General features: G+C 42.1%; 1 protein-coding gene across 1 annotated transcript in view; it reads left to right on the top strand.

Moving 5' to 3' along the window:
- Positions 1 to 4,932: 4,932 nt before the first annotated feature.
- Positions 4,933 to 14,891, top strand: part of LOC106542178 (pleckstrin homology domain-containing family A member 5) — a 219,322-nt gene continuing 209,363 nt past the window's right edge. Inside the window, exons 1-3 of the mRNA XM_087722532.1 lie at positions 4,933 to 5,051; positions 5,223 to 5,299; positions 11,150 to 11,207. Coding sequence (XP_087578658.1) covers positions 4,960 to 5,051; positions 5,223 to 5,299; positions 11,150 to 11,207 — 227 coding nt within the window. The 5' untranslated portion in view covers positions 4,933 to 4,959. The remainder of the gene's footprint in view (positions 5,052 to 5,222; positions 5,300 to 11,149; positions 11,208 to 14,891) is intronic.

Genomic DNA, 14,891 nt, shown 5'->3' with positions numbered 1-14,891 from the left:
GAACAGCCAGGTTTTAAGGGCTGGGGCTAAATTATTAAATTATTACCATCATTTGACTACATTTGCAAACCAAAGAGCAATTTATAATGTTGCAATGGTGAAGAGTGAGCTATGGCTGCTTTTCCATATCTTATTGTTTTATTTATGTTATCTTAATTATATGTATTTAGGGAATCCATATTTACTAAATGGACCATATTTACTTTTTGAAAAGAGACACTAAAAAAAACTAAGAGGAAAGTACAAAGTCCAGAAGACATCTTCTCCAGTTTACATCCAGATAAGCAGTGACTGATTCCAGACAAACAATTAGCAAAAAGCAGTACCGTATTCAAGCAGTACTGTATTCACACTCCTACCAAAACTGGCAGGGCAAAGTACTATATATAAACAGGAAGCAAAATCTATTCAAAGGGATATTACTTAGCTGGGTAATAAAGCATCTGCAAACAATCAACCCAACCCAGTGCCAAGGTCTGCACAGTTGAACTACGTACAGCATATTCTCTTCTATTGGAATATACATATCTGTATACATATATAAGCACACTCATAAACTACCTGATAGTTATTCAGGGAGGAATGAAGGATGACAACATATAAAAGGGACCTCACTAGAATTATGTGCCAAGGCCCTACCTCTTAGAATCAGCAGATACGTTTTGAAGAAGTGTGTGCATTTATTACTATTGCAACTTTGGAATACATAAGAAGCTACTTAATGCAACTTCAAGGAAGAACACAGTCCTGTTTAAAGGTGATGGAAATACAGAGGTTGAAGAAATGGAAGAATCTGGAGTAGGAAGCATATTAACAACGTTTGGCAAAGAGAATCCTTGGGTTATTGCTAACAGCTGTTTCAAGCAACACAAACACAGTCTCTATAAAACATCTGGTCGTTGCTGATTGGATGCTGAAATCCAGCTGACTACATATTAGGAACAGAAACTGGAGAGGTTCAGGCCATTCAGCCCCATCACTTCCAAGTGCGGATTGTGGAACAGATCATGTATTATTGGTATCAAAAAAGGAGTTGATAAAAACCAAAGCAACTAAATTGAAGAGCGTAGGTGTGCTAGAAGGATTTGTCTTGAAGGACATGCAGTCAGAATATTAAATCATTGATAGGGAAATTTAACATTTATAACTTATGGGAAAGAGACCTGGAGAAGCTATGGAAATGATAAGAAATATTGTGACAACCAAAGTTGGGAGGAAAATAACCAAAGGTTCAAGTGGCATTTAGAATAATCTATTATGGTGGGGTACAGAAAGATGAAGGTCTTCAACAAGGATGGGAGACAATTAAAGTTTGCAAATTTTCAAAACCAGATAATAAAGGACAATAAAGATAGCTTAATTAAGATGACAATGGAAAGTGGAAAGTGACAAAGGGAAAATGAAATGTTTTTAAGAATTTCGGAGAAATCACAGGAAAATGTAATTAAGGTAAAGATAAAGGTTCTCCTTGCACATATGTGCTAATCGTTCCCAACTCTAGGGGGCAGTGCTCTTCTCTGTTTCAAAGCCAAAGAGCCAGCGCTGTCCGAAATGTCTCTGTGGTCATGTGGCTAGCATGACTAAACACAGAATGGAACATGGAAGGCTGTAACCTTCCCACCAAAGGTGGTTCCTATTTTTTCTACTTGCATTTTTACATGCTTTCGAACTGCTAGGTTGGCAGAAGCTGGGACAAGTAACCGGAACTCACTCTGTTATGCAGCGCTAGGGATTCGAACCACCGAACACTCCAACCTTTCTGATTGACAAAATCAGCATCTTAGCCACTGAGCCACTGTGTGACGTAGGGATGGAGAAATGTGGCATCTGAGCAAGTAAGGAATTTAGCCGTTATCCACATGGCATGGCCCAGAAAATCAAGATGGTGGATTGGAACAATATGATTGAAACTCTATTTCTTTTTAATCTGCATAAGGTCATATAAAGAAAATATATAACCAGATGAACAGGCAGGTTTCAGCAAAAACAGAGGAGCACAGAATCAGATTGCTACCATAAGGTGGATAATGGAAGGAACAAAAAGATTGAAGGGGGAGGTTCATCTCTACTTCATTGATTGCAGCAAGCTTTGGTTGTATAGATTATGTCAGAAGTGGATTTATTGTTCGGAAGAGTCTTTATAGCAGTAGACTTATATACCGCTTCATAGGCCTTTCAGGCCTCTCTAAGCGGTTTACAGAGAGTCAGCATATTGCCCCCAACAATCTGGGTCCTCATTTTACCCACCTCGGAAGGATGGAAGGCTGAGTCAACCCTGAGCCGGTGAGATTTGAACCGCTGACCTGCTGATCTAGCAGTAGCCTGCAGTGCTGCATTTAACCACTGCGCCACCTTGGCTCTTTTTTACAATGAATTAAAATCTATTATTACATGAACTGAATTTCAAGAACAAGAGTGGTTCAGAGCAGGGCAAGGAAGTGAAAGTACAGTTAGGGAAATCTTTAAAAGTGTGCAGGAACTTGTATAGAACCTACATTGTTTCCTTTTGAGTGGGTAAAGCTCCAAGACCCTTTTTGAAGTTTAAAGGGTGCTTCAGGCTGTCTCATCTTGCACAGGCACCCACAACCATTTACACAGTCCTTTGAGGCCCATATTGTCCCAGCATCGCTTTAATTGTTATAGAGAGTGCAAGATTGGTGCAATTGGAAGAGAGAACGGCTGGAATTGAAACTGGAGGTCAGAAATGGTAATATGCTATTTGGATATAAGTAAGATTAAGTAAGGAGGGACGCGGTGGCTCAGTGGCTAAGACGCTGAGCTTGTCGATCAGAAAGGTCAGCAATTCGGCGGTTCGAATCTCTAGCACCACATAACAGAGGGAGCTCCAGTTACTTGTCCCAGCTTCTGTCAACCTAGCAGTTTGAAAGCACGTAAAAAATGCAAGTAGAAAAATAGGGACCACCTTTGGTGGGAAGGTAACAGCATTCCATGTGCCTTCGGTGTTTAGTCATGCCAGCCACATGACCATGGAGATGTCTTCGGACAGTGCTGGCTCTTTGGCTTTGAAATGAAGAGCACCGCCCCCTAAAGTCAGGGATGACTAGCACATATGTGCCAGGGGAACCTTTACCTTTTAAGATTTTGTCAGTTTTATTACAGGTAGTTTTTGATTCACAGGTGTAATTGAGTTGGAATTACGACTGTAAGTCATTATGGTGGTTACACAGGTCATCATGTGTCTGGACCTGATTTTTTGCTATTTTTTGCAGCAGTCATTTAATGAACACAGCGGTTTTAAGCAAATACAGTGGCGTTTAAGAAATTCTATTTTACCCAATCTGGTAAAATTGGGGGTTTTTTGTTGCCAGAAACCTGAAATAAACACAATGCAGTGTTTCTCAACCTTGGTAACTTTAAGTCCTGCGGACTTCAACTCCCAGAATCCCAGCATAGCTGGCTGGGGAATTCTGGGAGTTGAAGTCCGCAGGACTTAAAGTCACCAAGGTTGAGAAACACTGCTGTATTGCAGGGAAAAAAACCCATGAAAAATTGTTGTTATGTAATCCTGGGATGCTACATGTAGCTGAAAAGGCGAGCCAGTTGCCAAGTGCCCCTAATGTGAATCATATAGGTTTGTGTGTGTGAAGTCAACTTTGAAGTCAGGCGGTAAGTAGCTTTTGGGAGAGTAATTTTGAACTGACACTAAATGACCAACATCTGTTTGTATAATTAAAGCAGAATATAAACCGTGCCCCCCTCCCAATAATGTGAAATATTAAAAGGAAGGTCAGGTCACCCAGCCTGCTGCTTGATGATCTTAAGGCAGATGGAGAACTGGACCTGGCAATTTTGCTCTCTTACATTCAAGAAGATAAACGATAAAGATGGATACACATCAGAGAAGGAACAAGAATAATCCTCTGTTTGCAGAAGTGACAAACTTGACAAGATAAGGATTATTTCTATGACAAACCATCATCATAATAATAAAAAAGTTAAAAGCAATGGACTTCCCAGCGGGAACCTATAGGGAGACCTTGTGGCAAGGCGGCAGATAGGAGCGCTCGGCGGGTCTACAAGGAAAAGGCACCGAAATCCATTTCTGCGCTGGGATCTATTAGCATCTTTTACGGGTCGTGGATCCCAAAATAACAGAAATGCAGGCGGGCTCTCGATCACTTTAGGGAGATCTTGGGGAGTTGCAACGGAGTCGCAATCAAGTCGCTTAGTGGGGGAATTGACCTGGAAGGACCGCGGATCGCTCGATCCGTCCTGGAGATAAAAGATCGGATGCTCCTTGCAGGCAACGATCCCCAAGCAGAAGCTCACAGCACAGAGCTCCTTGGGTGGAGGGACGGAAGGGGTGGGGTGGGGTGGGGACCGTACAAAAAAAAACCCCAAACCCTCCTAGATTGCTGGATCTAGGATCCAGCGGGCAGAGAGGATCCGCGGTGGGCGTCCCCCCCCCTTCTCCTGGAAGAGCCTCGGAGGATCCTGGCCGGGAATGAGGGAGGGGCAGCGATCGACGGCACAGCCGCCAGGAGTCCGTCCAGCCGCCTCGACAGCACCTAACTAAATAACCCCGCGGGCGGGGTCTGGAGGCGCGCGCGCGGGCGGGGGGGGCGGGGGCGCGAGGGGCGGGACGGGCAGGAGGAGGAGGAGCGAAGTTGGAGAAACGAAGCGCTGGTTGGCCGCCGCTCGGCTCAATGGGCGGGGCGTCGCTTCTACCACCACTCACTCACCCCCCCTCCGCTCTCGCTCTATCCCTCTCTCTCTCTCTCTCTCTCGCTCAATCACTCTCCGCTTTCCTCGCCGTCGCCCAGGTGCTGCTGTGGTTGGCAGCGTCGCGCACGCGCGCCTCTCTGCCGACGCGCGCGCGCGGCCGCGCGCCTCCCACTCCCTCCTCCTCCTCCTCCTCCTCCACCGCTCCCCCACCCTCCCCTGTCTTCGGCTTGCCGTGCCCGCGCGCGCCGCTTTTCGCCCGGGCTGCGCTCGGACATGGCGGCGGAGCTGAGCGCCGAGCGGCTGCGCTCGCTGCCCGCCAGCTGGAGCTTCGGCATCAGCCGCGGCGGCCGCATCTTCTTCATCAAGTAAGCTGGCGGGAGCGGGATGGGGGAGTGGAAGACGAGGGGAGAGGGGGCGGCCGAGGCGGCGGCGGCGGGGTGGGTGGGTGATCCCGGAGGACGGGGGGGGGGTCCGGGCTCCCCCTCCTCCCTCACCATCTTTCTCTTCTCTCCCCCCCCTCCCTCCCACTTTGGCAGCGAGGAAGCAAAGAGCACCACTTGGCTGCACCCGCTGACGGGCGAGGCGGTGATCACCGGGCACCGGCGCAGCCCAGGTAAGCCGGGCACTTCCCTCTGGAGGGCATCGGCGGGGAAGGTGTGGGGAGGGGGAGTCGCTTCCACCACCACCACCAACCGTTTCCCTGCTTCACTTTTACCTGCCCCCCCCCCACTCGCCTCTTCTCTCTCCTCTCCCTTGCACCCCGGATTTGAAAAATCCCCCCTCTTTTTCCTTTGCCTCTTTCCTAATTTTAAAATTTCTCCCCCATCAACCTTTTAAGGCTGCTCGGCTTTTCTCAATTCTCCCCCCCCCTCCAGCCTCCCCCCCATCTTTCTCCCTTCCCTTCCCTGCCAACCTCTGCCTGGGTTGGCCTTGAAACGAGCCTCTTTTCTTCGGACTTCCTTAGGTGTATTGCTCTGCATCCCCCTCGCCCCCCTCCCAATTCTCCACTTCTTGGATTCCGCGATTCCCCAATTATTTTCCGGTCCCCTCCCTTTGCTGCATCCCTGCCCTCTCTCTAATCTTTAGCCTATTGTTGTCATTGGACATAGACACCTATATGCCCAAAGTTTTGTTACTTGGCTGGCCTTTTTAAAAAAAATTTGGAGTGAGTTGGGGGGGGGGGGAATGGATATGGCAACTCAGGTTTGGGAAGAACCCTCCTTCTCTTTCCCTCCCCAGTGGCTCAAAACTTTCCCTCTGGATAAAAAAAAACCTCTTTCCTTGTTTTCCCCGTGACCCGTCAAAACCGCGGTCCACAAAAGCGCGATGGACGAAAGCACGCATTTGACGTCATCACAGCGCGACGAAAAAAATTAAAAATTGAAATAAAAATAAAATTAAAGCAAGCCGATTAACATAAAGGTAAGGGTTAGGGTTAGGGTTAGGGTTAGGTTAAGGGTTAGGGTTAGGTTTTGAGTGTTAGGGTTACGTTTAGCGTTAGGTTAAAGGTTAGCGTTAGGTTTAGCGTTAGGTTAACGGTTAGGTTTAGGGTTAGGTTTAGGGTTAGGTTTAGGGTTAGGTTTGGGGGGGTTAGGGTAAGGTTTTCGCTTTATTTTTACATTTTTCGATCACAGCGCAATGTTTTCGTCGCGCTGTGATGACGTCAAATGCGCGCTTTCGTCGACCGCGATTTTGTTGTCCACGGTTTTGTGGTGGAACCGTTTTCCCTTGACCTTTTGACCCACCTATTTGCTTTTATTTCTGCCGCTTGCCCTTTGATTGAATGCAAGATTCCCCCCCCCCCTTCAGTTCAAGACTACTATCATTTATTTATGTGGCATTATACATTTTCCCCTCTGCTCTATGAAAACTGTTCCTCTCCCTCATAACTTGAACCGAGGAGATGTATTAATTGTTTCACCTTTCCTGCAACCATCACTTCTCTTCCTCCCTCCCTCCCTCCCTCCCTCCCTCTCTCTCTCTTGCTCTACCCTTATCTCTTTGTCATTTTATCTGAAGCTCTTCCTCTGGGATCCTAAACCTGCCCACTCCTTTCTCACAACCCATCCTTTTCACAGCAACCCCTTGTCTTTCTGCTCTCTCTGTTTATCCTTTAACCCAAGTTAAGGGTCCTGGACTTAGAATATTGTTTTGAACTCTGTCTAGGCCAGTCAGGGACCTGATGGGAGCATCCCTGTAAAGCCATTGTTATCTCCTAATGATGGATGGTTTGGGCCTCTATGGCCCTGTGTTTATCAAGTAAAAAAAAATCCTCTGGTTTCTTTGTCATCCTTTAAGCCAGCTCTCTCCCTGTGTTTAAAAATGCCTTTTCCAGCAGTTTATTAACTCTGGATGAATATTAGCATCCCTGTTCCAATTCTGACCAGGACCTCTGTTACTAATCTGTAAATATACTCATGTTATAGGCATCACTTTTCCATCATTTATTTTCAAGTTATTGCATCCTTAAACCCAACTAACTTTTAAACTTTCTTATGCCGCTTTATTAGCCTACCTTTCTGCATGGTTGCTACTCTTCTTTCTCCAGGTACACATCCAGAGAACTAAGAGATGCCCATGTATGTTAATTTGGCTGTATTTGCTCAAATGAATATTCTGTACCCTGGATGAATGCATCCACACCTGGCATAATGAATTACAAAAGGCTCAATGTTTTTTAAACTTACATGTCAAACAATGCTTAATCATTCTAGCTTATCTAACTAACTATTGTACTTTCCCTGGCCTCTTAATAGATGTGATAGCCAAATACTTTGCTTCTGTTTTCTTCCCTCTGTTTTTTTGTGTGTGTGTGTTTGTGTTATAATTTAATTGACCCATTTACACTAGGTTAATCATAGCTAGACTAAATCTCACTTGCTCTTAACCTTGGCAGATCCTTTTACTATATTTTCTCCATATATCCTTTGCCTTATTGGCATCCATAATTAGTTATTCCTACATCTTTGGTCTGATACTGATATTCATTCAGTTTATCTGTTGGTTCTCTCTTCCCATTGTTTAAGAGTTAATCTGATAGACATTGCTATCTATTCATTGGGAAACCTAACTATACTAATCTTTTCCCGATGATTCCCTTCCAATAATGACTCCTGCATTGCTATCTTGCAACTGCTTTTGAATAAATGGGGGGGAGGGCTTAGTAACCCACCTACCATTCACTTAAGCTGCAGAGACTTCTGCAGTCCTCTTCCGTGATCTGATCTCTACCCACTCAGCATGCTTTCCGAATAGCTCGGAGACCTCCAGCATAGCTATTCTGTTTTGAGCAATATGTTGCTTCTCCTGGCTTCCTCAACATATTCTCTTTATGCTGCCCTACTCCATTGTAAAACTTAAACCCATAGCTGAACCTTTATTAAAAACACCAACACAGCAGTACGGTTCTGGCTGTGGGAGGTGTGTATTTTCAGCAGCAGTGGTAGAATGAGCTATTCACTTGGTGTCTTAAGAGTTGGCCAGTCCAGTTGCCACTGATGTTGAGACAAGTCCCCTTCTTAATTTAGAAGAACTGAGTACATATTTTCCTGTATTTTTCATGTTTTAAGGCTATAAGCTTATTATTTTATATTACATTTATTACAGTTTTTATAGTACATTTGTAAGTTTTCTAGAGACATCAAAGGAGGGGGCAGCTTATATTTTCTAAATTAATGAATCGCATAACGTTCAGGATCAGGGTGGCATTATGATACTTAATGGAAGGAAAGCTTCGTGTAAATAGCAGCATCAAATTGCAGGTTTAATATTGGTTGTCTCCTCAATGAAGAAAGATTCTTCCCAGTGTAGATTGTACTTTGCAATTTAAAAATGAACATGTATCGCATTTTAGTGGTCTTGTGAGCACACAATGCCTTCTCATCCATCTTGCCTGCCCTCGTATTATAACCAACATACAATTCTGTAAAATTGTCTACAGCAGAAAGCTTTTTTCACCAGGCAAAGCATGAATCCACTTGTCTGTATCTTTTCAGTATCATACTTTTTAAAGCTGGTGGCTGCTTTTTGAAATTCATGCATTATCCTGAAGTGTCTTCACCCTTAAAGATACACCCTCGGTTTAGATAAGAGAGTGGGTGGTTTCTTGAGTGACAGGAAAAGGTGGGATGAATTGGAGAAAGAGGGCAGGAGCTGGGAGAGACTATGGGAAAAGAGTGGGGGGTAGACTCTATCTCTGCCATTGGTTTCTCTGGAGACGAAAAAGCAGCCGAGAAGGTCTGGCTGGAAAAAGAATAACTGGTTGTTGGTATAGCCCATCAATCAACAATGCCATGGGGAAAATGGGTGTTGCTATCCAGCAGTGGAATTGCTCCCCCCCTTCTCTTTCTTTTATGCAACTGGATGTATGAAATAGGGGTGGGTGGGAAACACGAAAGGCAATCAGGGACTCTTGGGTTAAGATGACTGGTCTGGCATTTTTGCATTTTCAGAAATTATTTGTATATTTCATTAGTGTTTAATTTTGATTCTATGTGAACCTGGGAGCAGTTTCAAGGCAGAGTGAAGTTCTTTTGTTTATCTCTCTTCCTAGTCAAAGTTATGGGAAATGTCATGGGATAGTTTATAGCCAGCTGTGTTTCAGAGTCAGGAACCAGAACTGCTGGTTAATTGAGAAGAGTTCCCTGCTCCTTGTATAATTAGTGTTTGTGTTAATTGAAAAGTCCAGCAGGTAAGGGGAAGGGGGCAGATGTGCTTGAGTGATTTGGCTGAGGAACGCAATTGTTTTTTCTCCTGTAATTCCACCCTGGTCTTAAATTAATGCTTTGAGGGAAGTTTTTTCCCCCCTTAACTCACATTTTAGATGTATTCTGTTTCATTCTACCACATAAATAAGTGCTTTGCTTCGTTTTGCATCCCTGCGAGTTAAAACTATACTAATGTCTCTAAGAAGAAAAAAATACCCCAATTTTGGTTGCTTTTAAAGTATTTTGGATAATGAACAAAGCTCATTTTAGACAAATGGAATTTCTTCTTAAGGCTTGCATGGCAAATTCTGAATACTCTTATGATAATATTTGGATAGAAAATTGCACCAACCAGACATGCTGTTTTACTCTTACATGGGAATAACATATGAAAAGCTTATTTTACACTGGCTTGTATAACCTTTTAATTGTGATTGTGGGAAGTTATTATGTTTATCTTGAGGAAAGCATCTCTGAATTTAATTGCTCTTTGTTTATAGAATGTTTACCATGCAAAAGTGTTTTTCATCAAGCTCCCCGAATAGCTTTGACTGTCTCACCGAAATATTCTAACACCCGAAGTATTTCAATTACCTGTGCTCAAACATATATATATGGTACTATTATTAAAAGCAAAGCCAGCTGTATTTATGCACAATGCAGTAGGTGAAATGATTATTTTAAGCAGCGAGCCTTGTAATTAAGCACAGCTTTAGTGATCCATTTTCTCCACAATGCTTTGGGTTTTTTTTTTGTTCTAAAGATGAGACTAGGTTTTGAATTTTGTTTTTAAAAGATTCAAAATATTGATACTTAATTGATGACTACAGAGAAGCAGCACATCTCTCTTGCCTTGTCACTAGGTTTATAGTGAAAATTAAATCTCTGTACTACAAGTAGCCCTTGGGTTACAACAGTTCACTCAGTTCAAAGTTACAACGGCACTGGGAAATGTTACGCTTTCCACAGTTACAATATTTGTAGCCTCCCCATGATCATGTGATCAAAATTTAGCTGCTTGCCCGTTGCTGTGTCCCGGGGTCATGTGATCACCTTCTGCGACTTTCCGACAAGCAAAATCAATAGGGAAGCCAGATTCCCTTAACAATAGTCTTACCAGCTTAACAACTGCTGTGATTCACTTAACAACTGCGTCAAGAATGGTCGTAAAATGGGACACAGCTCACTTAACAAATGTCTCATTTAACAACAGAGATCCTGAGCTCAATCGTAAGGATCACAATACAGGGCTACTTATATTGGCTTACTTGTGGATGCTCCCAAGTAAAACTTGAAGATATAGCTAGATGATGATACTTGGAAATCAGCTATGGGTAATAATATTTCACTAGATACCATTTTAAATATTTCAGCTCAGGTATTTTATGATTGACACAACAGCTACCTGAAGTGAATGAAGCCAGTTAACTTAAAGATGCTGGAAGGCATTTTTTAGTATATCTATCTGTAGTTGCTGAGATGAACTATAATACTTAGAAATATTTGTGGCAATACTTAAAGTCTTTAGGATTTGAGAATTAGTTATTGTGCTGTGTTTTACTTTCATGATTTTAAATCTTATTTGCTCTTGAGTTCATAATGAGTAAGAATTTGGGCCCTGTGTGAGGTATAAAATTGACTGTAGTGTTTTCTTTTAAAACATGTTAGAATAAAAAGAGCCAAAACAATTGCAAATGCTTAGTGTAATGAAAAGATTTTCAAACATATGATGAGACTATTTTTTTTCCCTACCCTAGATCTACCCACAGGTTGGGAAGAAGCATATACTTTTGAAGGTGCAAGATACTACATAAAGTAAGTGAAGCTCAGCATGCAATATTTTGCTGAGCTGCTTATTACTATATATTTTGTCCTAAGAAGCCTTATATTCTCTTCAGAGTGCGGTTTAATGGCAAGATGGATGTGTGAGATAATCTGTAGAATGGGATTTTGCTCTGTAACAACAATGCCGTATGGCAGTAGCTTAAGGGAAAGAACAATGGCATATGTTTCTCTTGCCGTGATCCTTTGGGGTAGGTGAAACTAAGGAATAGCAACTTGATCAAGACAGCTAAGGACTACAATATTCGTAAAGCTTTGTATCTAATGGGAAGTCCAGATTTCTCACATAAAAATCCAACTTCTGCACTTATCCTATATTTGGGCCTAGGGTGTTTAAATATGCCTTTCTGCGCCATGGTGTTCTTATTTTGATGAAAGATGTACTATCGCTTGGATTAACGAAAACCTAAAAACCCCGCATCCATAGGAGTGTTGTATATGTTTGCCATCTTGAAATATTTATTGAAATAAATAATAAAGGTGGATAAAACATCTAACAAATAAAATACACTTGCATTTGAAGAAAAATAAATAAAGAGTTACTGCTCAGTGGCCCCTCCTGCCTACCTAATCCAAGTTTTAGATGACTGCATTTATCTGTTTATATCTGTGGCCCTGAAACTGTAGTTTAATAATAATAATTGGAGGATTTTGCAGTGTGTGAGAAATTTTATTATATAACTAGTTAATAACCTGGCGTTGCCTGGGTGTTTATTTATCCCAATCCTGTATTAGACAGGAATGGTGATGTCAAGTAGCAACGTAAATGCGGAATAAGCTGTCCTCCCTCCTTCCATGAACGTCGCCGCAATTTCTGAAGAGGTGATGGCAAGAGCAACTTCTCCCTGAGCCCTGATTTCGGCGACAATTAAATTAATTAAAATGTTTTCCCTGTATCCCCAGAAGCGTAATTTCTAATGTTGGATTTTCCCCCCTTACCAGAGGGAGCCTCCTTGTGGAGTACTATGAAGCTGTTGCCATGGTAACTCCACTGCCCTGTACAGTAGAAGCCATTTTAAGGCAGTACAGTAGAAGCCATTATAAGGCACAACAGGCTATATCTTAACAGAACACCCCCCCCAAGGGGTGTTTAGGGGTATCTTACCCCTACAGTATTGTTTCCAGAGAGTAAGTCATCTGTGTACCAAGTTTGGTTGAAATTGCTTGAGGCATTCCAGAGTTATGCTGGAACACACACACACACACACACACACACACACACACGTGTGTGTGTGTGTGTGTGTGTGTGTGTGTTTAGGTAGTTACCATAAATAGCATAATGGATGGCTAGACTATATACTTCTTTATCCTATAAAAGTTTGGGATGATCTCTGTGTGCTTCCTAGGGGACCTACTACTTAGTGACAAACCTGGTGTTCCAGTTTTGATATTCTTAGGAAATTCACATATTTGTGCATTAAATGTGATCACTGTTTTGTACTCTACGCAAAAATATAACTTATTCCACTGCATTTCCTAATAGGCCATTGGAATAAAATACTGCAGAATAATGTAGAGAAAGGGTGGAAAATGCTGAAGTTAGTAACATATTGGTTATTATGCTGTTTTTGTAGAAAATAACCCTTTTTGGATTTTCCTTCTTTATGACTTTTGTGGTATGTTTTAAGTACAGGATGTTATCAGTACTGTTAAATGGTGGGCATGTGGCTGATAATGCTTCATCATCAAGTTACTCTGTTGTCATTGAAATAATTATCTAAATATTATGCCAAAGCTCAGAAAGCATATGCTCCTCTTCTCTAAAGTATTCTTGACATAATTTGGTAATGAAATGTTGTGTGACTCTCTGGTGTAAATATGCATGTTTTGCAGAATGCATGGAGTTTATGTGGCGGAATGTAATCCAGAGTCTCAAGTGGGAGAGGCTCTTTCCCAGGGAGCAAAGGGACAATATAGCTTGCCATCTTCGATATGCAGGAAAAGGTTTTCCTCCCCAGAGGTTTACTGAGTATATCTAATAGAGATGCAAATAGTTGCTTTAGTCTGGCAAGATTCCTGCCTATAGGCGAGCAGCAATAAAGAAACTACTCTGAAGCAGCTCCTCACGTTATTCTTTGGGGCTGATGGTTCATGTCATACAGAAAAGTGAGTGAGATGGGTGGTTTTTAAACTTAATAAATACAGGTCCTCGACTTATAACTGTAATTGAGCCTGGAATTGCAGTTGTAGGTTGTGTCATGTGACTGACTTGATTTTCCGATTGTAGGCCGTAGGTTGTGTCATATGACCGACTTGATTTTTCGATATTTCTGTGGTGGTTGTTAAGTGAAGCACCATGATTGTTAGGAGAACGCAATGGGTCACCAAGTGAACCCATTGTATGCAATGGTGATATTTTCCAGAAATCAGAAATAACCAGTTTCTTCCCCCCCCAAAAAAAGGCCGTAAATGTGGGCCAGTTACCAAGCGCTGAAAATGTAATCACATGACTCAATGGGGGAGGGTAGCCATCAGAACTTCAAATCTGGGTCAAAAATAACCTTTTTTGGTTTTGTCATAACTTTGAACTAAGTGACCTGTCGCAAGTTGAGGACTACCTGAAAATAAATACGTTTTTCACGTAAATAATAAAAATATCAACTTTTCTACATTAGACTGGTAATCCATTTATTCTGGGCAGTGTGAAACATTCTTCAGAGATTGATTCACAAGATTTACAGCTGAATGTGAGATTCTTCTCTTGACAAGATCTCCCATTCAACTTTTTTATTTATTAAGTTTCTGCTCCCTTAAGGTAGATCAAATCAGGTGAAGCACATAAAATACAAAAATATACCAATAAAATGAAAATCATTGATTTCCAATTAAAAGCTGCACTATTAAACAAAACAGCCTGAATAAAATATGCTTTTCTGCCTGCTAGCATTTTTCCTTCTACTGAAAAGTAGCTGTACCAGAAAGCATTTTTTCTCGTTTTATTTCATAATTATAGCTCCAGTGCTGACAAAACTGAGAGAAATCTCTCTCTTGAAAATCTTAAGCTTTGAGTAGGTTTGTAGGGAATGTGCACTATAGTAAATGTGTGTTTCCAAATTTAAATATCATTGCCTGCACTTTGAAACAAGGTTTAGAAATAAATTAAAAGTAAAGGTTCCCCTCGCACATAAATGCTAGTGGTTCCCAACTCTAGGGGGCGGTGCTCATCTGTGTTTCAAAGCCAAAGAGCCAGCGCTGTCTGAAGACGCCTCCGTGGTCATGTGGCCGGTATGACTAAACTCCGAAGGCACACGGAACGCTGTTACCTTCCCACCAAAGTGGTCCCTATTTTTTCTATTTGCATTTTTCATGTGCTTTCGAACTGCTAGGTTGGCAGAAGCTGGGACACGTAATGGGCGCTCATTCCATTACACGGCACTAGGGATTCGAACCGCCAAACTACCAACCTTTCTGATCAACAAGTTCAGCGTCTTAGCCCCTGAGCCATGCGTCCTCAGATTAATTATTAGTAATACTGTTGGAATATCATGGTTAGTTACAAAGAGATATAAATAAGTTTTCACAATAACTATCTGACACCTCAAAGGATCTAAGAGTTTGGCCTAGTAGTTTTAGCTGTATAAATTTGCTCATATTCTTTGCTTTCATGTTTAGAAATGCACTCAAACTTTGAACCCATATCTTTAGGATCTTTAGGAT

This window comes from Thamnophis sirtalis, unplaced genomic scaffold (genome assembly GCF_051295495.1).
Source record: "Thamnophis sirtalis isolate CommonGarterSnake01/CBP01778 unplaced genomic scaffold, rThaSir2_p1.2 scaffold_9, whole genome shotgun sequence".
NCBI classification, from domain to species: Eukaryota; Metazoa; Chordata; class Lepidosauria; order Squamata; family Natricidae; genus Thamnophis; species Thamnophis sirtalis.
Note: the sequence above shows the minus strand (reverse complement) of the source record. Positions and strands in the feature narration are given on the sequence as shown.